A 20,769-nucleotide genomic window follows, 5' to 3' on the forward strand; every position below is an offset into this window, starting at 1 on the left:
AGGACAGAGAGAAATGGAGAGAGGAGGGGGAAGACAGACAGGGGGAGAGAAAGACAGACACCTGCAGACCTGCTTCACCGCCTGTGAAGCGACTCCCCTGCAGGTGGGGAGCCGGGGGCTCGAACCGGGATCCTTACGCCGGTCCTTGTGCTTTGCACTTAACCCACTGTGCTACTGCCCGACTCCTGAGAGAAAATTCTTCTCCACTGAAGGGAGACACTACGAGCCCATGAAACTAAAGAAGTGGTGGGGTGTGAGTTATATATCTGGGGTGTGTGGGTCCTCTCTCTGTCTCTCTCTCTCTGGATCTGAGTGCTTAGGGAACAGTTCCCCATGGAGAAGATGGTTCTGATCCTGATGGGGACCAGGACATGGGGACAATAGTTTTGCAGTGTCAGGAGGCTAAGCCCTCGGATTACAGACTCCATTAACTGCACTAGGCCCCAGGGATTGAAAAACCTAGAAAATGGTATTGAGAAATCCAGGGTAGCCCCAGGAAGGGGTGGTGTGTGTGTGTGTGGGGGGGGAGTGAGAGGCCACTGGGTACAGAGGGTTGGGCTGAAATGGGGGAGGCAGAAGAGGGAGGGAAGGAGGGAAGTGGGAGAGGCAGATAAAAGCAGCCTCCAGCTGGCGGCCCTCATTCCTCTCCCTGTCCTCTTCCCCCTCTGTCCTCTGTCCCTCTGTCCTTTCACTGTCCCAGCAAAATGGGGGCTGCCCACAGTCCCCCACGGTTGCTGCTGCTTCTCCTGATCTGCCTCCCCCTGGCCCTGGGGGACCCCATGTGAGTAACCGAACCCCGACTCTAAAGGAGATGGGATGTGCCATTTGAGAGGTGCCCACTTCCCACCCCCCAATGATGTGACGCCCCAAATGTAGGATAGATTGGGGAGGGGTCAGGGCGGGGAGGGAGGAGAGGCTGGATTGTTATACAATTGTGGGGTTATACAAAAGTGAGGGGGAGGAGACGGAGCATCATGGTTCTGCAAACAGACTCTCCTGCCTGAGGCTACAAAGTCCCAGGTTCAATTCCCTGCACCACCATCAGCCAGAGATGAGCAGGGTTCTGGTTAAAAAAAAAAGAAAGGAAGGATTGGGGAGTTCTTGAAGTTTGGGGTTCTCTTGGTGTTCAGGGGATTCTGGGCCTGGGGGGGTCACCTGGAGTCTTTTAAAAATATTTTTTATTGGGGGTCAGGCGGTAGCGTAGCGGGTTAAGCGCACGTGGTGCAAAGCGCAAAGACCGGCATAAGGATCCTGGTTCGAGTCACCGGCTCCCCACCTGCAGGGGAGTCGCTTCCCAGGCGGTGAAGCAGGTCTGCAGGTGTCTGTCTTTCTCTCCCCCTCTCTGTCTCCCCCTCCTCTCTCCATTTCTCTCTGTCCTATCCAACAACAATGACTCAATAGCAATGATAATAATAACCACAACAATGATAAAACAACCAGGGTAACAAAAGGGGAAAAATGGCCTCCAGAAGCAGTGGATTCGTGGTGCAGGCACCGAGCCCCGGCAATAACTCTGGAGGCCATATATATATATATATATATATATATATATATATATATATATAATATTATATATATGTATATATATATGATATTTATTTATTTATTGGATAGAGACAGGCAGAAATCCAGAGGGAAGGGGGAGATAGAGAGGGAGAGAGACAGAGAGACACCTGCAGACCTGCTTCACCACTTGCAAAGCTTCCCCCTGCAGCTGGGGCCCCAGAGGCTTGAACCCGGGTCCTTGCGCGCTGTAACATGTGCGCTCAGGCAGGTGCACCACCACCCGGACCCCGGGGAACTCAGAGACTTCAAGCTCTGGGGTTCCCAGAATCGGGGAGTTTTCAGTTTCAGGATTAGCGGGTGTCCGTGTGTGTGTGTGTGTGTGTGTGTGTGGATTTGGGGTTCGGTGCCGAGGGCTGGGAAGCTTGGAAGCTCTGGGGGTGTAACAGCTGGTGCTCGTTTTGGGGATGAGGAATATCAGCAGGTCCTTGGATCCCTCTCCAGGACCAGGGGCGGCCCCGAGCACCCCAGGGCCCCGCTGACCCTGGCTGGGGCTGGAATCCCAGATGCCCACCTTCATGACAGCTGCACGGTTCCACCCCGTCCCCCTGGCTCCCGGCAGGTACTCCATGATCACCCCCAACGTCCTGCGGCTGGAGAGCGAGGAGATGGTGGTGCTGGAGGCCCACGAGGTCCAAGGGGACGTCGCTGTCACCGTGAACGTCTATGACTTCCCGGGCAAGAAGCAGGTGCTGGCCAACGAGAAGACGGTGCTGAACAAAGCCAACGGCCACATGAACACTGTCAACGTCAAGGTGCGGAGGGGTCTGCGGCCCCCACAGAACCCGCCCCTGCAGAGCCCACCAACTCTTAGCCCCGCCCCCGCAGAGCCCGCCAACTCTTAGCCCCGCCCCTACAGGGCCTGCCAACCCTTAGCCCCGCCCCTACAGAGCTTGCCAACTCTTAGCCCCGCCCCTACAGGGCCTGCCAACCCTTAGCCCCGCCCCTACAGAGCCCGCCAACCCTTAGCCCCACCCTACACGGCCTGCCAACCCTTAGCCCCGCCCCTACAGGGCCCGCCAACTCTTAGCCCCGCCCCTGCAGAGCCCGCCAACTCTTAGCCCCGCCCCTACAGGGCCTGCCAACCCTTAGCCCCGCCCATGCAGAGCCTGCCAACCCTTAGTCCCGCCCCTGCAAAGCCTGCCAACCCTTAGCCCCGCCCTTACAGAGCCTGCCAACCCTTAACCCCGCCCCTACAGGGCCTGCCAACACTTAGCCCCGCCCCTACAGAGCCCATCAACCCTTAGCCCTACCCCTACAGAGCCCACCAACACTTAGCCCCGCCCCTACAGAGCTCGCCAACTCTTAGCCCCGCCCTACACGGCCTGCCAGCCCTTAGCCCCACCCTACACGGCCTGCCAACCCTTAGCCCCGCCCCTACAGAGCCCGCCAACTCTTAGCCCCGCCCCTACAGGGCCTGCCAACCCTTAGCCCCGCCCCTGCAGAGCCTGCCAACCCTTAGCCCCGCCCTTACAGAGCCTGCCAACTCTTAGCCCCGCCCCTACAGGGCCTGCCAACCCTTAGCCCCGCCCCTACAGAGCCCGCCAACCCTTAGCCCCGCCCCTACAGAGCCCATCAACCCTTAGCCCTACCCCTACAGAGCCCACCAACACTTAGCCCCGCCCCTACAGAGCCCACCAACCCTTAGCCCCGCCCCTACAGAGCCTGCCAACCCTTAGCCTCGCCCCTGCAGAGCCCAACTCTAAGCCCTGCCCTGCTAGTCCCCCCCCCCGCCCCCCGCCACTCTTAGCCCCGCCCCTCCAGAACCTAGCCACTCTTAGCCCCGCCCCTACAGGGCCGGCCCCTTTAAGGCCCGATCCCCATTGGTCCCGCCTACACGAGACCGTCCCTCTTAGCCACACCCCCACAGAGCCTGGTTACCCTTAGCCCCTCCCCTGTGGCTCTGCCATTATAGAACACGCCCCTCCTAACCTCCTCCTAGTAGAATACCACCCTCTTAGCCCCGCCCCTCTTAGCTCCGCCCCTCTTAGCCCCGCCCCTCTTGGCCCCGCCCCCAGAGCCCATCCTAGTAGACTACCACCCTCTGTGAGCCCCGCTCCTCCAGAGCTCCATATTTTATTTACTTTTTAAAAAAGAATTTAAAAAACATTTCTCTATTGTTTATTATTATTTTGTACCAGGGCACTGCTCAGCTCTGACTGATGGTGGTGGTGGTGGGGGATTGAACGTGGGACTTTGGAGCCTCAGACATGAGAATCTCTTTGCAGAACCATTGGCTCATGGTGCCATCTACCCCAGGACCTTTGCACAGGCTGTCTCTCTTCCTATCCCTCCCCGGGGGCTAGTTCCACCTTCTCTTCCATATCTGGGCTACCTGGGGCGACCCAGAGAGAGGAATAAGGGTCTCGCTTCCACCCCAGAGCCCTCACAGAAGCCTCCCTCTGTCCACCTCTCCCCCACCCCCGCCAGATCCCAGCCAGCAAGGAGTTCAAGACCGAGAAGGGGCACAAGTTCGTCATCGTCCAGGCCAACTTTGGCGGCACGCAGGTGGAGAAGGTGGTTCTGGTCAGCCTGCAGAGTGGCTACCTCTTCATCCAGACCGACAAGACCATCTACACCCCGGGCTCCAAGGGTGAGACCCTGGGGTGGGGGGCTGCTGCGGGGGAGAGGCTGGGGGGCTGCTGCAGGACAGGCTCTCACTGGGGCTTCCTGTCTGTCCCCCACCCACAGTCCTCTATCGGGTCTTCACCGTGGACCACAAGCTCCTCCCTGTGGGCCGGACCGTCATCATCACCATCGAGGTAACTGCCACATGGGGGTTGAGCGAGACAGAGAGATATCCAGAGACACTGGTGCACGGGGTTAAGTGCCTACACTAAATTGCACAAGGACCCGGGTTCAAGACTCCGGTTCCCACCTACAGGGGTGGGGGTGGGGGAAGCTTTCTGAGCAGCAGAGCAGGGCTGCAGGTGTCTTTCTCTCTCTCTCTCCCTCCCCCCTCTCAATTTCTCTCTGTCTGTATTAAGTAAATAAACGAATAGAAAATGAAAAAAAAGAAGAAAAAAGCTAGGTGGTGAAACACCTGGTTAAACACACACACTACATACAGTGCCCAAGGACCCGGGTTCAAGCCCTGGGGCCCCACCTGCGGGGGGGAAAGCTTCCTGAGTAGTGGAGCAGGGCTGCAGGTGTCTCTCTTTATCTCTCCCTTCCCCCCTCTCAATTTCTTTCTGTTTGTATTCAATACTCAATAAATAAGACAGATAGCCAGAGACAGAGACCACAAAGTCCCAAACACAGACAGGTTTGGGGACAGGATGGAGAGACTAAGGGCATCAGGTAAATTCCAGGTCCCCCACCCCCAACTTCCCCGGTTCCATCTCTCAGATTGGACCAGTGACGCAATGGATGAGTCCTTGCAGCCAGAGGTTGCCCATGAGGTCTGAATCAAGCTCTACTCTCTTCTGTCTGCAGCCCTCACAGGATCCTCTCTGCCTTGGTGTGTGTGTGTGTGTGTGTGTAAGCCAAGTCCTCCTGTCCTTTCTACTTGTTTCTTTCTACCCTTCTCTCCTTTGCTCCTCCCACCCACCCACCCACCAGACTGGCCCTGCCTTTGAACCTTTGCAAGGAATCTTCCCCCTTTCTAAAACACAACACAAAACAAACAAACAAACAAAAATCCTCTCCCTGTCCCAGGCACTCACACAATTTATCTCCATTCACTTCTTTAAAATGTGGGCCCTGGGTGAGGGTAGATAGCACAATGGTTTTGCAAGAGACTTTCACGCCCGAGACTCCAAAGCCCCAGGTTCAGTCCCCTGTACCACCATCAGCCGGAGCTGAGCAGGGCTTTAGTAAAAAAAAAAAAAAATTGGGCCCTGAGGTCCCAGTTTTAGACTCAAGCCTTTCTCAGCACCGTGCAAAATTGCAGCCTGGCCCCCATTCTCCATTTCTATTTTATTTTTTAATTTTAATTTATTTATTGGGGAATTGATGTTTTACATTCAAACTCCCTTTCTATTTTTTAATTAACTTATTTTAATTTTATTTATAGGGTAGAGACAGAGAGGAATTGAGAGACCAGGGGGAGATAGAGATAGATAGATAGATAGATGGATAGAGAGACCTGCAGCCCTGTTTCACCACTTGTGAATCTTCCCCCATGCAGGTGGGGACTTGGGGCTTGAACCTGGGTCCTTGTGCATGGTCACTTGTGAGCCTAACTAGGTGTGCCACTGCCCAGCCCAGCCCCCATTCCCTCTCTCTCTCTCTCTCTCTCTCTCTCTCTCTCCCTCTCTCCCTCCCTCCCTCCCTCCTTCACTCTTCTTCTCCCTGTGATCTCATTTGGGAGTGTATGGTGTATGGAACCAGACTTCTTAATTTCTTGCTTCAGTTAATTCTTAAACATTTATTTTTATCTATTACCTATGAAAGAGTTTTACACGAGGTAGACAGAAAGGAGGGAGGGAAGGAGGGAGGGAGGGAAGGAGAGAGAGAGAGAGAGAGAGAGAGAGAGAAACCCCAGAACTCCTGTCAGCCTATCTGGTGAGCAAACTCAGGACCTTAGGCTCTTAGCCACGGTGCCACCTCTAGGGCTGAAAAATCTATCTTGTTACAAGAAAAAGTTGAAGGCTGATGGAATAGCTCACTTGGATAGTCCAGCTGCACTGTCCTGGTTCGAGCCTGGCCCCTGCTGCCTGGAGGAAGCTTCAGTGCTATGATGCCTCTCTTTATCTCTGCCTCTCTTTCCCCATCTCTGCCTTTTCGTCTCTGTTTCTATCTTTAAAAAAACTGAGTGCAGGTGCATGGCTTCAGTGTGAACCAAAGATTCCAAAATGAGCGTTAAGTGCCAGCTGTCACTTGTCCTCACTGTGTCACCATGTCCCCAAGCCAAATGAGGACAAGGGCCAGAGAGCTATTTGGGGGGCTCAGAGAGGTCAAGGAACCTGCCCCAGATCACACAGTTCCTAAGCAGCTCAGTGGGGAATTGAACTCGGCTCCCTTGCCTTCACTACTGCCCCTCTCAGCTATGAGGCAGAGAAGGAGAGTCTCTGTCTGGTCTCTGATGCCCAGTCCTGACGCCCCCACCCCACAGACCCCCGATGGTGTTCAGGTGAAGCGGGACTCCAGGTCTTCCAACAATCAGGGAGGCATCTTGGCGTTGAGTTGGAACATTCCCGAGCTGGTCAAGTATGCCGGGCCCACCAGGCGGGGATTTTGAGGCTCCCCAAAGCCAGGAGAGGGAGTGGGAGGGGTGCTGGGTGATCTCCCCGAGACCCTGACTTGTCTCCCTTCTCCCTCCCCCAACCCCCCACCCCAGCATGGGGCAGTGGAAAATCCGTGTCCACTATGAAGACGCCCCCCAGCAGATCTTCACGGCTGAGTTTGAGGTGAAGGAATATGGTAAGAGGGGGCGCCCCAAGAGCAGGGCTGGGGTGAGGGGACGCGGGGAGGCAGGCCTGGCCTCTCGCCCTCCCACCCACCAGGACCTTCTCTGTCTGTCCCCAGTGCTGCCCAGCTTTGAGGTCCAAGTGGAGCCTAAGGAGAAATTCTACTATGTAGATGATCCAAAGGGGTTGGAAGTCACCATCACGGCCAGGTGAGGGGCTGGGGGCTGGACCACGTGAGGGGCCAGGTAAACACAGAATGAGGTTCCAGGTGAGAACAGAGGAGAGGCCAGCTGGGAGAACAGGGTTGCAGAGGAGAAACTGATAGGGGCCAGGCGAGGAAACAGGGGCCAGGTAAGAGCCAGATAAGAGTCCAGGTGAGAGCAGAAGGTAATAGTTTGTTGAGACAACAGGTTAAGGACCAGGTAGGGAATAAGGGGAGGGCGAGGGGAGGGCAAGGGGAGGGCTCAGGTAGAAACAGGATAAGGTGCCGGGGGGGGGGGGAGCAGATGAATCCGCATGAAAACACAGGTGAGAGAGAGGGGGCGGGGGTAGAGAGAATAAGGGTTATTCAGAGAGACTCTCATGCCTGGGACTCTAAAGTCCCAGGTTCAATCCCCACCACCACCACCACCATAAGCCAGAGCAGGGCCAGTGCTCTGGTTAAAAAACATATAAACAAACAAACAAAACAGGTGAGAGGAAAGGTGGGGGCCAGATGTGAAGTGGGTGAAGGACATATAAAGACCAGGTGAGCAAATCGGTGAGAGACCAGCTAAGAACCAGGTGAGGATCCAGGCAAGAGCAGGGTGAGGTACCAGGTGTGAGACGAGGTGAGAAAATAGATGGGGACCAGGTGAGAGTCAGGGAAGACCAGAATGAAGTATCAGGTGGGAGACCAGATGAGGGCCAGATGGGAGACCAGGTGAGGGTCATGTGGGAGACCAGGTGAGGGTCAGGTGGGAGACCAGGTGAGGGCCAGGTGGGAGACCAGGTGAGGGTCATGTGGGAGACCAGGTGAGGGTCAGGTGGGAGACCAGGTGAGGGCCTGGTGGGAGACCAGATGTGGAGTCAGGTAAACACAGATTGAGGTTCCAGGTGAGAACAGAGACCAAGTGGGAGACCAGGAGGGAGACCCAGTGAGCCCCAGTTGGGCGCAGAAATGGAGCCGGGTGGGGTGGGCCCTGGCTCCATGGCTGGAGGGAGGCTGAGCCTCTACCCACAGGTTCCTTTATGGCAAGAACGTGGAAGGCACCGCCTTTGTCCTCTTTGGGGTCCAGGATGGGGAGCAGAGGATCTCACTGTCTCAGTCCCTCACCCGAGTGCAGGTACCTGCCCGAGGCCCCCACCTGCTCCCCTCCCCATCCCCGCCCCCACCTGTGCCCCCCTCACCTGGGTCTCTGTCCCCTAGATCGAGGATGGCTCTGGGCAGGCCGTGCTGAAGCGGGAGGTGCTGCTGGGTGGGGTGCGCCCCTCCACCGCTGAGGCCCTGGTGGGCAAGTCTCTGTATGTGTCAGTCACTGTCATCCTGCACTCAGGTGAGGAGGTGGGCAGGGGAGGACCAGGCTGAGGAGGGAGGGAGGACCGGGCTAGTTCAAAGAAGGCTGATGGAGTCTGGCTAACACTCAGATGGAGAACCTTAGTCAGATGTCAGGACCCTTGCCAGGAAGGTAAGCTTACTGAGGCTCTATCACTAGCTCAAGAGACTAAGTGATAAAGAAAGAGACTCGGAGAGGATTCTAATGCGAACACTCTCATTTATTGAAAGGTAGGCTTGGGTTTAAATAGAGATTCAAACAAAGAACATTTTTCAAATACGTCAGAAATTACAGGTTTCTTAAAGGTCAGCTTGCCCCTATGGTAGGGGGCTGGTGTGACAGGAATTGATGTGATACATAAAGGTCAAGACAATTATTCTCCATGATGCAAACAGGTTAATTATCTAAGTCATTTGAGAGAAGCATAGGGGTTAAACCAGCAGGGTGCGACAGAGAGAAGATAAACAAGCTTGATGTAAATCAAAGATATCAAAAGCCATAAGGAAGTAGTGTTTTTGGGGGCTTCACTGTCTGATGTCAGGGAGGTGTTTGATGGAGTGTGTTCTCCTTAGTGATCAAAAGTGAGGTGGTTGTGTGAACTCTGGGTGACTATGTGAACTTTGAATGAACCATAAAGCAGGCAGCCATGTGGCCTGCTGCTAGCAGGGAGAAACTGTGAGATCTCTGTGAGCTTGAGAGTCTAATAAGGGGAAACTGAGTCTGGGAGACTGTTTTCCCTTTGCTCATCTCTGTGAGAGAGGCTAACAAGGGGGTGTCTTTCCCAGACCTCCATCCAAGGATGGGGAGAGCTCCCCTAAGCTCTACCAAGCTTCCACATAGTCCCACAGACCCTGAGATCCAACCCGTGTTAGGGTTAAGAGGAAATAACTTCAGTCGTCGTAGCTTTAATTTGAAGAGTCTGGAGGGACAAGTCCAGACACCCCGAGGTGGGAGAGTGTCAGGCGTGTGACCCTGACCAGAATTCCCAGCAGAGGATTGATTGGTAAATTTTTTTGCATCGTGTCAAAAGGTACTAGGAAGATCTAAGATGTTTGGAGGTCAACATTAGGAGCCATTGACAAGGCAAAAATAGCTTTCAAGGTGGAGGGGGTGGGAGACATCAGGATTGTGTTAAACCTTTACTAGGATACTACAATAGTCTTTTGTCTGAATGTTAGGAGCATATATTTGATGCCCCCAAGAAATACTTGTTTATTCTCAGTTCATTCCACATGCACAGCCCTTGAACCCTTCAGGGAAGGAGCCATCTGTCAGGGTTTATAGATAAATGCATTTTTGCATGGCTCAGCCTGTGGGCTGATAGCTAATTTGTTTTGTTTTGCTTTTTTTATCAATACGCTTGATTGATTTTAAAATTTTATTTTATTATATTTATTCCCTTTTGTTGCCCTTGTTGTTTTATTGTTGTAGTAATCATTATTGATGTCGTCGTTGTTGGATAGGACAGAGAGATATGGAGAGAGGAGGGGAAGACAGAGAGGGGGAGAGAAAGACAGACACCTGCAGACCTGCTTCACCACCTGGGAAGCAACCTCCCTGCCCTGGTGGGGCGCCAGGGGCTCCAATGGGGATTCTCACGCCGGTCCTTGTGCTTTGCGCCGGTCCTTGTGCTTTGCTAATGCCTGACTCCCCCCTCCTTTTTTTTTTTTTTTCCTGAGCTGACATCTGATATGCAGGTGGATTCAAGTTATTGTCTGGGGGAGATGATGTCATGGTTGCAACCAGAAATCTCTTGTAAACACAGAGGCGGTGGGTAAAAGCTACAGAATTTCTAAGGATAAAGTCTGGGATCAGGAATCTTCTTCAACAATGGAGAGCAGACCAGGCTGAGAGAGGAAGGGCTGGGGAGAACTTGAGCTCAGAAGAGGAGGATGCCCGCCCCCCCTCCTCAACCCTCACCCCTCACCTCCCACCCCTCCCCAGGCAGCGACATGGTGGAGGCAGAACGCTCAGGGATCCCCATCGTCACCTCCCCCTACCAGATCCACTTCACCAAGACGCCCAAGTTCTTCAAGCCGGCCATGCCCTTCGACCTCATGGTGAGACCCCACCACCTGAGATTCCAGCCCCATCTCCTGAGATGACCTGGCCCCGCCCGACCCCCCTTCTCCGTGCTCCCCGCAGGTGTACGTGACCAACCCCGATGGCTCCCCGGCCAGCCGCGTACCAGTGCTGACGCAGGGCTCCAACGTGCAGGCCCTGACCCAGCCGGACGGAGTGGCCAAGCTCAGCATCAACACCCCCAACAGCAAGGCCCCCCTCAGCATCACCGTGAGCACCTGGGGGGGGGGGCAGGACCTGGGAAAGAAGGGAGGGAGCTGCTTCAGGACAGCACCCATGTTTACACCCAGGGTCCAGCTTCTCCCCAAGACATGCTTTGAAAAACTTCTCTATATATTAATAGTGGAGAGATATAGAGATAGAAAAGGATAGATATATGATAGAATTAGGGAGTGGGTGGATGGTAGATGATTAGACAGACAATAGATACATAGATATATGGAGATGATAGATTGATAGATGATAGATACATAGATGTATGGAGATGATGATAGATACATAGATATATGGAGATGATAGATGATAGATACATAGATATATGGAGATGATAGATTGATAGATAGATGATAGATACGTAGATATATGGAGATGATAGATAGATTATAGATACATAGATATATGGAGATGATAGTTGATAGATACATAGATATATGGAGATGATAGATTGATAGATGATAGATACATAGATGTATGGAGATGATGATAGATACATAGATATATGGAGATGATAGATGATAGATACATAGATATATGGAGATGATAGATAGATGATAGATACATAGATATATGGAGATGATAGATTGATAGATACATAGATATATGGAGATGATAGATTGATAGATACATAGATGTATGGAGATGATGATAGATACATAGATATATGGAGATGATAGATAGATGATAGATACATAGATATATGGAGATGATAGATGATAGATACATATATATATGGAGATGATAGATGATAGATACATAGATATATGGAGATGATAGATAGATGATAGATACATAGATATATGGAGATGATAGATGATAGATACATAGATATATGGAGATGATAGATAGATAGATGATAGATACATAGATATATGGAGATGATAGATGATAGATACATAGATATATGGAGATGATAGATAGATGATAGATACATAGATATATGGAGATGATAGATGATAGATACATAGATATATGGAGATGATAGATAGATAGATGATAGATACATAGATATATGGAGATGATAGATTGATAGATACATAGATATATGGAGATGATAGATAGATAGATGATAGATACATAGATATATGGAGATGATAGATGATAGATACATAGATATATGGAGATGATAGATTGATAGATGATAGATACATAGATATATGGAGATGATAGATGATAGATACATATATATATGGAGATGATAGATGATAGATACATAGATATATGGAGATGATAGATTGATAGATACATAGATATATGGAGATGATAGATGATAGATACATAGATATATGGAGATGATAGATAGATAGATGATAGATACATAGATATATGGAGATGATAGATGATAGATACATAGATATATGGAGATGATAGATAGATAGATGATAGATACATAGATATATGGAGATGATAGGTAGATAATGATAGATGGATAGAGAGATTATAGATAGAATTAGGGAGTGGGTGGATGGTAGATGATTAAATATTTGGTTAATAATGGCTACAGATAGATAATGATGATAGAATTAGGGAGTGGGTAGGTGATAAATAATTAAATAGATGATAGCTAGGTAGGTGGGTAGATAGATCATAGATAGATAGATGGATAGAACTAGGGAGTGGATGGATGATAGATGATTAGATAGATAGGTAGAATTAGGGAGTGGGTAGACGGTAGTTGATTAGATAATAATAATGATAGAAGATAAAACTAGGGAGTGGGTAGATTATAGATCATTAGATAATGACGATTGATAGGTAGATAGATGGAATTAAGCAGTGGGTGGATGATAGATGATAGAATAGATGGATGATAGATAAATAATAATGATAAATAGATAGATGATTGATTGATAGAGGCAGAGCAGAGCAACCCTCTGGCACATGCAATGCTGGGGAATCAAACTCAGGACCTCATGCTTGAGAACGTGACCCCCCCCTTCCAGATATGTATTTGATTTGTTTTTGATACAGACAGAACGAAATTACGAGGGAAGAGGGTGGTAGTGAGGTAGCAAGAAAAAGAGACCCCTGCGGACTTAACTCCACTTGTGAAGCCGCCCACCTGCTTGGGGGGCGGGGCTTAACCCTGGGATTTTGCACACGTAGCATTTGCACCCAAGTAGGTGTGCCACCACGTGTGTGTGCGTGTGTGTGTGTGTGTGTGTGAGATTGTTTTTATTTATCACTGAGAGAGAAGGAGAAGCGAGCATATCATGAACTGATGGAAACTGACATCATGTGTCAAGAGTCCAACACTTTACCCACTGCACTACCCCCAGGACTGCTATATATATTATAATATAATATAATATAATATAATATAATATAATATAATATAATATAATATAATATAATATAATATAATATAATATAATTAATATAATATAATTAATATAATATAATTAATATAATATAATTAATATAATATAATATAATACAATATAATTAATATAATATAATCAATATAATATAATACAATATAATTAATATAATATAATTAATATAATATAATATAATATAATATAATATAATTAATATAATATAATTAATATAATATAATATAATATAATTAATATAATATAATTAATATAATATAATATAATTAATATAATATAATATATATATTTCTGGGCCAGGAGATAGCTCACCCAGGGGGGGCTGGGTGATGGCATACCTGGCTGAGTGCACATATCCCCATGCACAAGGACTCAGGTTCAAACCCCCAGTCCTCACCTGCAGTGGGGAGCAGGGGAAAGCTTCACAAGTGGGGAAGCAGTGCTATAGGCATCTGTATCTCTATTTTCTCATCATCTCAGTTTCTCTCTTGTCTCTATCCAACAAACAAATGAATAAATCTTTTTTTTAAAAAAAGTATCTCACTCAGTGGAATACACACTTTCCCATGTTTGAAGATCTAGGTTGAAGCCCTTAGCCACCTCATGGGACCACCTGCATGATGAATGCCTCTTTCTCTCTCTCTTTCTCCCTCTCAGACTTTCACTCTCTATTTTAAAATGTCTTGATGTGTGCAAGGACCCAAGTTCAAGTCCCTGGTCCCCACCTACAGGGGGAAAGCTTCATGAGCTGTGGAACAGGGCTGGACGTGTCTCTCTGTCTCCCTCTCTATCTCCCCCACCCCTCTCAATTTCTCTCTGTCCCTATCCAGTAATAAGTAAATTAAGATATTTTTAAAAAATGTCCAACAAGGGCACTTGAATAACGTAGTCTTGGAGTTCCAGAGATAATCCCAGTAGAGAAAAGAATATTTCAGAGAGAGAGAGAGAGAGAGCAGCCTGGAAGGTGATGCAGGAGCTATGACAATGGACTCTCAAGTATGAGGTACCAGTTTCAATCCCCAGCATCCCACACACCAGAGGGATTCTCTACTTCTCTCTCCTGTTAGTAAAAAGATATGTCTTGGAGATAAAAGGGACCCTGCTGAGTACACCCCAGCCACATAGGTGACCCCAACCCTTCTCCCCATGTGTAGAGTCACTCAAAGCCCAAGATTCCTGAGCCCCAAAGAATGAGCATGGAAAGATTGTTGGGAGTGGGTGTTACTGGCTGAAGGGCTCAGCACGCTGCTCTGTCTCCCTGCCCAGGTGCGTACCAACAAACCCGGCATCCCTGAGGCCCGGCAGGCCACAGAAACCATGCAGGCCCGGCCCTACAGCACCCAGGGCAACTCCAACAACTACCTACATCTCTCGGTGCCCCGCGTGGAGCTGCAGCCCGGAGAGACCCTTAATGTCAACTTCCACCTGCGCACGGACGCCGGGCTGGAGTCCAGGATCCGCTATTACACCTACATGGTCAGTGATGCCCCCTGGGAGTGCCCCCCGGCCCTCCTCCCAGCCCCCTTCCATGCCACCCCACTTTCAGATCCTGAAGCCTGTGCCCCGTCCTCCCAGGTCATGAGCAAAGGGAAGCTGCTGAAGGTGGGCCGGCAGGTGCGCGAGGCCGGGCAGGACCTGGTGGTGCTCCCCCTGACCGTCACCGAGGACTTCATCCCCTCCTTCCGGCTCATTGCTTATTACACTCTGACTGGTGCCAATGGTCAGAGAGAGGTGGTGGCCGACTCTGTCTGGGTGGACGTCAAGGATTCCTGTGTTGGCAAGGTCAGCTTTTGTTGCACTCTTTCTCTCTCTCTCTCTCTTTCCCTCTCCCTCTCTCCACCCTCATTTCTTTCTTTAAATTAGATATTGACTGATTGATCACACTCCCAGCTCTGGCTGATGGTGGTACAGGGTATTGAACTGGGTATTGAACCTTGGAACCTCAGCCATGAAAAGTCTTGCATCACCATTATACTGTCTTCCCAGCCTTCAGTTTGTTTATTTGCATGAGAGAGAGAGAGAGAAAGAGAGAGAGAGAGAGAGAGAGAGAGAGAGAGAGAGAGAGAGAGAGAACCAGAAATCACTCTGGTCCATGTGCTGCTGAGGATTGAAATCAGACCACAGCTTCCCTATTCTTTATCCCTCTGGGAATATGGACCCAGGATCACTATGGGGTGCAGAAAGTGGAAGGTCTGGCTTCTGTAATTCCTTATCTGCTGGACATGGGTGTTGGCAAGTGGATCCATACTCCCAGTCTGTTTCTGTCTCTTCCTAGTGGGGCAGGGATCTGGAGAGGTGAGGTTCCAGGACATATTGGTGAGGTCATCTGCCTAGGGAAGTCAGGTTGGCGTCATGGAAGAATCTTCAACTTGGTGGCTGAAAAAGCATCAAGATCTAATGCTTAGTTGTATCCACTGTTTCAGGTGTTGGAGAGCAGGTGGCACTCTGACTTCTGTTTTGTGTGTGAGTGGGGAAGGGAGAGGATGAGTTTTCCAGAAATCACATAGCACTATGGTACCTGGTGTCTCTTAAACAGAACTCTATTCTGGGTTGAGGGAGTGGGGTAGAGCTCAGGTCTCCTCTTCCCCAACTGATTCCTGAATTTGGGTACTTTTCTGTGAGGACAAAGTCACTTTTCTTGCCTGCAGGGGATTATGATCCCATTCACCACAGTCTCTATGAAGCTTAGACACCTTAGAGCTTGGTTGGCTTCCCTAATGCCACAAAGGTACAGTTCCCTGAGGTTCACTTGGGAGCATGTGTCTTCTATAGTTTTATTTATTTATTCCCTTTTGTTGCCCTTGTTGTTTCATTGTTGTACATATTACTGTTTTGGTTGTTGGATAGGACAGAGAGCAATGGAGAGAGGAGGGGAAGACAGAGAGGGGGAGAGAAAGACAGACACCTGCAGACCTGCTTCACTGCCTGTGAGGCGACTCCCCTGCAGGTGGGGAGCCGGGGATTCGAACCAGGATTCTTATGCCGGTCCTTGCGCTTTGCACCATCTTCGCTTAACCCGCTGTGCTACTGCCCGACTCCCGTCTTCTATAGTTTTAAGCAGTAATCTAGAGCTCTTTTTCTTTCTTTTAAATGAGTTTTTAATGTGACATTTTGACCATCTTTTTAATTTTTTAAAAAAATTATCTTTATGTATTGAAACAGAGAGAAATTGAGAGGGGAGAGGGAGGGAGAGAGAGAGAGAGACAGATTGAGAGACAGCCCTGCTTCATCACTCGTGAAGCTTTCCCCCTACAGGTGGGGACTAGAGGCTTGAACCCGGGTCCTTATGCATGGTGACATGTGTGCTCAAGCAGGTGTGCCACCACCCAGCCCCCAGAGCTCTTTATTCTTAAGCCACTCAGTTCCCGAGTGGTTCCACCAGCCCTTCAAAATTGCCACACGGATTTGCAGCAACTACAGATATGGTGCCCTCTGGCAGTACAAGGCCACATTATTATTTGAGTAAGAGAGACTTTTCCTTCCTGTTCCTGCTCTTTATTTAAAACCACCAACCTTCCACCAGTGGTGTTCTTTCTGGCAAATAAACGAACACCACTGATGAAATTCGGGGCTGCAATTAAAAAAAAAAATTTTTTTTTGTAAATTTCTTTATTGGGGAATTAATGTTTTACATTCAACAGTAAATACAATAGTTTGTACATGCATAACATGCCCCAGTTTCCCATAGAACAATACAACCCCCACTAGGTCCTCTGAATCCTTCTTGGACCTTTATTCTCCCCACCCACCCACCCCAGAGTCTTTGACTTTGGTGTGATACGCCAATTCCGTTTCAGGTTCTACTTGGTTTTTTTTTTTTTCTGATTTTTTTTTTAACATTTAAACTATGCCAGAGATCAAATTCAGGACTTCATGCTTGAGAATCCAGTGCTTTATCCACTACTCCACCTCCTGAATCCTCCCTTTCCTCCTCCTCTTTCTTTTCCTCTTCCTTTTTCTCCTCCCTTTTCCTCTTCTTCCTTTCCCTTTCCTCCTTTCATTCTCTCTCTCTGAACAGAGGAAGGTGGAATCTCTGGCATGCAAAGCCCATGAGTAATCTCCTCCCCTATCTCTCTCCTTTCTCTCTCCATCCTCCTCTTTTCCCCTTTCTCTTCCTTCCCCACCTCCTCTCTCCTCTGTCCCCAATGGTTGGGACCCTGAGGCCAACTCCTCTGCTCCTGTCTCTTCCCCCCACCCTAGTTGGTAGTGAAAAGTGGCAGCAAGGAAGACAAAGACAAGCAACACTTTCCAGGGGAACAGATAGCCCTGAAGATCGAAGGTGACCCGGGAGCCCGCGTGGGGCTGGTGGCTGTGGACAAAGCCGTGTTTGTGCTGAATAAGAAGAACAAGATGACTCAGAAGAAGGTCCGTCCCCATCCCTCCTCCCCCGTGTGCTCATGGGGACATCCAGAGGGGCAGAGGTGACAGAGAGAACAGAAAGGAGAGGCCTGCAGGGTCGGAGTTCCAGTTCAGGCCATGAGGCTGGGCGGGGACTGAAGCTGGGCATGGGGGGGGGGACAATGGACCGGTGGCTTTGGACTCAACAATGGCAACCTGAGTGTGAGCTGTGGTCCAGGATGGGACAGAAGTGGAATGGAGGGAGGGGTTCTGCTGTCCCAGCCTCCCTCCATCATCCTCTGGGGGGGGGGTCACCTCACAGATCTGGGACATCGTGGAGAAATCAGACATTGGCTGCACCCCGGGCAGTGGCAAGGACTATGCAGGGGTCTTCATGGACGCAGGGCTGGCCTTCAGGACCAGCAAGGGCCAGCAGACGGAGCAGAGGGCAGGTGAGGAGGGAAATACTACAATAGACACCAAATAAAGACTTACATGCCCAAGGCTTTGGGACCCCAGGTTCAGTCCCTGGCGTCACAATAAATCAGAACTGAGTAGTACTCTGGTTAAAGGGGGGAACAAGGGGGTGGGTGCTGGGCGGTGGAGCACCCTGTTGAGAACACACAATATTATGCACAAGGACCCAGGTTCAAGCCCCCAGGCCCCACCTGCAGGAGAAACCTTGATGAACAGGACTGTAAACCCCCTTCCTCCCCCTTTTTATTTTTTCTCCGTACTAGCAATATGAATAAAATACTATCAATATAAAGTACTATCAATATACATAAAATCAATCTATTAGAAAAAAGGAGAGAGAGGCGGGGTGGTGGCACCCCTGGTTAAGCGCACACATATTACAGTGCGCAAGGGCCCAGGTTCGAGCCTCCCGGTCCCCACCTGCAGGGGGAAAGCTTCACGAGGGGTGAAGCAGGGCTGCGGGTATCTCTCTGTCTCTCTCCCTCTCTATCTCCCCCTTCCTCTTGATTTCTGGCTATCTGTAATATATAAATGTAATTTTAAAAAGAAAAAAAGGGAGAAACAGCATAAATGGGGGGGGGGTAAGGTGAGGACACCAGGGCTGGGCATCCAAGGTGGGCACAGGGTGTAGGGACCAGCTCAAGGCACCATCCAACAAGCCATGGCTGCACCCCTGCCTCAGTTTCTCATATTTGCTACGGGAGTGTCAGCCCACCCTTCAGAAATAGGCAACACTCAGGTCTCACAATGGTCCTCTCTCTCCCTCCCTCTCCCTCTCTCTCTCTCTCTTTCTTTCCCTCTCTCTCCCTCTTTCTCTCTCCTTCTTTCTCTATCTCCCTCCCTCTCACTCTTTCTCTCTCTCCCTCTCTTTCTCCCTTTCTCTCCCTCTCTCCATTTCTCTCTCTCCCTCCCTCTCCCTCTCTCTCCATCTCTCTCCATCTCTTCCCCTCTCTCTTCCTCTTTCTCTCCCTCTTTCTCTCTCTCCCTCTCTCTGCTTCTCTCTCTTTCTCCCTCTCCATCTGTCTCCCTCTGTCTCCCTCCCTCTTTCTGTGTCTCCCTCTTTCTCTCCCTTTTTCTGTCTCTCTCTCTCCCTCTTTCTCTCCTTTCTTTCTCTCCCTCTTTCTCTCTCTCCCTCTCTCTGTCTCCCTCTCTCTCCCTCCCTCTTTCTGTCTCTCCCTCTCTCTCCTTTCTGTCTCTCCTCCTCTCTCCCTCTTACTCTCTCTCCCTTTTCCTCTCTCTCCCTCTTTCTCTCTCCCTCTCTCTCCCTCTCTCTCTCCTTTCTTTCTCTCTCTCCCTCTCCCTCTCTCTCCCTCTCTCTCTCCTTTCTTTCTCTCTCTCCCTCTTTCTCTCTCCCTCTCTCTCCCTCTCTCTCTCCTTTCTTTCTCTCTCTCCCTCTCCCTCTCTCTCCCTCTCTCTCTCCTTTCTTTCTCTCTCTCCCTCTCCCTCTCTCTCCCTCTCTCTCTCCTTTCTTTCTCCCCCCCTCTCCCTCTCTCTCTTTCTCCCCCTCTCTCTCCCCCCAACTCTCCCTCCCAGATACGCAGTGTCCCAAGGTTGCAGCTAGGCGGCGGCGCTCCGTGCAGCTCATGGAGAAGAGGACCGACAAAGGTGGGCGCCCCCGGCAGCCCCTGGGCGTGGGCGGGCTGGGGGCACAGAGCTCCCTGGTCACCCTGGCCGCCCGTGTCCACCGTCCCCAGTCGGACAGTACGCGGACAAGGAGCTGCGGCGCTGCTGCGAGTACGGCATGAGAGACAACCCCATGGGCTTCGCCTGCGACCGCAGAGCCAAGTACATCTCGCAGGGCCCCGGGTGCAAGGCCGCCTTCCTCGACTGCTGCAAATACATCGCCCAGCTGCGGCAGGAACTGGCCCGCGAGCGGCCCCTGGGCCTGGCCCGCAGTGAGTGGGGCGGGAGGGGGGGGGCTGCAGGGGCTCCAGGGGGAGCGGGGTGGGGTGCAGGGACGGGGGGCGTCAAGGGTGCAGGAGGGGGGTGCCCACTGTGACAGAAGATGGGTAGATGATAGATAGATAGACAGACAGACAGAAAGATAGATGATAGATAGACAGACAGAAAGATAGATGATAGATAGATAGACAGACAGACAGACAGACAGAAAGATAGATGATAGACAGACAGAAAGATAGATGATAGATAGACAGACAGACAGACAGACAGAAAGATAGATGATAGATAGACAGACAGACAGAAAGATAGATGATAGATAGATAGACAGACAGACAGAAAGATAGATGATAGATAGATAGACAGACAGACAGACAGAAAGATAGATGATAGATAGACAGACAGACAGAAAGATAGATGATAGATAGATAGACAGACAGACAGACAGAAAGATAGATAGATAGACAGACAGACAGAAAGATAGATGATAGATAGATAGACAGACAGACAGACAGAAAGATAGATGATAGATAGACAGACAGACAGACAGAAAGCTAGATGATAGATAGACAGACAGACAGACAGACAGAAAGCTAGATGATAGATAGCAAGGGAGCCCCTTGCTGACGGGAAAGGGGGAAAGGGGACCCCTGTGTGAGGGAAGTGAAGCTCCCTCCCTTTTTTCAAAAATTTTTATTTATAAAATGGAAATATTGGCAAGACTAAGGGAAGAGAGTCTTCCTTAGTAAGGGGAAAGGGGCCTTGTTTGAGGGAGGTTTAAATATATAATAATAATAATAATAATAATAATAATAATCCCGGTTTGAACCCCCGGCTCCCCACCTGCAGGGGAGTCGCTTCACAAGCGGTGAAGCAGGTCTGCAGGTGTCTGTCTGTTTCCTTCTGTTTTTAAAGAATTTATTAGGGGCCGGGCAGTAGCACAGCTGGTTAAGCGCACATGGCGCAAAGTGC

At 50.1% G+C, this 20,769-nt stretch overlaps 1 protein-coding gene across 1 annotated transcript in view; it reads left to right on the top strand.

The window, feature by feature from the left end:
- Nucleotides 1-625: 625 nt before the first annotated feature.
- LOC103115217 (complement C3-like) overlaps nucleotides 626-20,769 on the top strand; it is a 40,907-nt gene continuing 20,763 nt past the window's right edge. Inside the window, 17 exon segments of the mRNA XM_060184092.1 lie at nucleotides 626-781; nucleotides 2,126-2,318; nucleotides 3,994-4,156; nucleotides 4,255-4,325; nucleotides 6,620-6,714; nucleotides 6,845-6,927; nucleotides 7,033-7,123; nucleotides 8,137-8,239; nucleotides 8,323-8,449; nucleotides 10,394-10,509; nucleotides 10,595-10,741; nucleotides 14,350-14,559; nucleotides 14,659-14,865; nucleotides 17,284-17,448; nucleotides 17,744-17,873; nucleotides 19,432-19,503; nucleotides 19,593-19,793. Coding sequence (XP_060040075.1) covers nucleotides 705-781; nucleotides 2,126-2,318; nucleotides 3,994-4,156; nucleotides 4,255-4,325; nucleotides 6,620-6,714; nucleotides 6,845-6,927; nucleotides 7,033-7,123; nucleotides 8,137-8,239; nucleotides 8,323-8,449; nucleotides 10,394-10,509; nucleotides 10,595-10,741; nucleotides 14,350-14,559; nucleotides 14,659-14,865; nucleotides 17,284-17,448; nucleotides 17,744-17,873; nucleotides 19,432-19,503; nucleotides 19,593-19,793 — 2,251 coding nt within the window. The 5' untranslated portion in view covers nucleotides 626-704.

Source organism: Erinaceus europaeus, unplaced genomic scaffold, assembly GCF_950295315.1.
Source record: "Erinaceus europaeus unplaced genomic scaffold, mEriEur2.1 scaffold_747, whole genome shotgun sequence".
Classification (NCBI taxonomy): Eukaryota; Metazoa; Chordata; class Mammalia; order Eulipotyphla; family Erinaceidae; genus Erinaceus; species Erinaceus europaeus.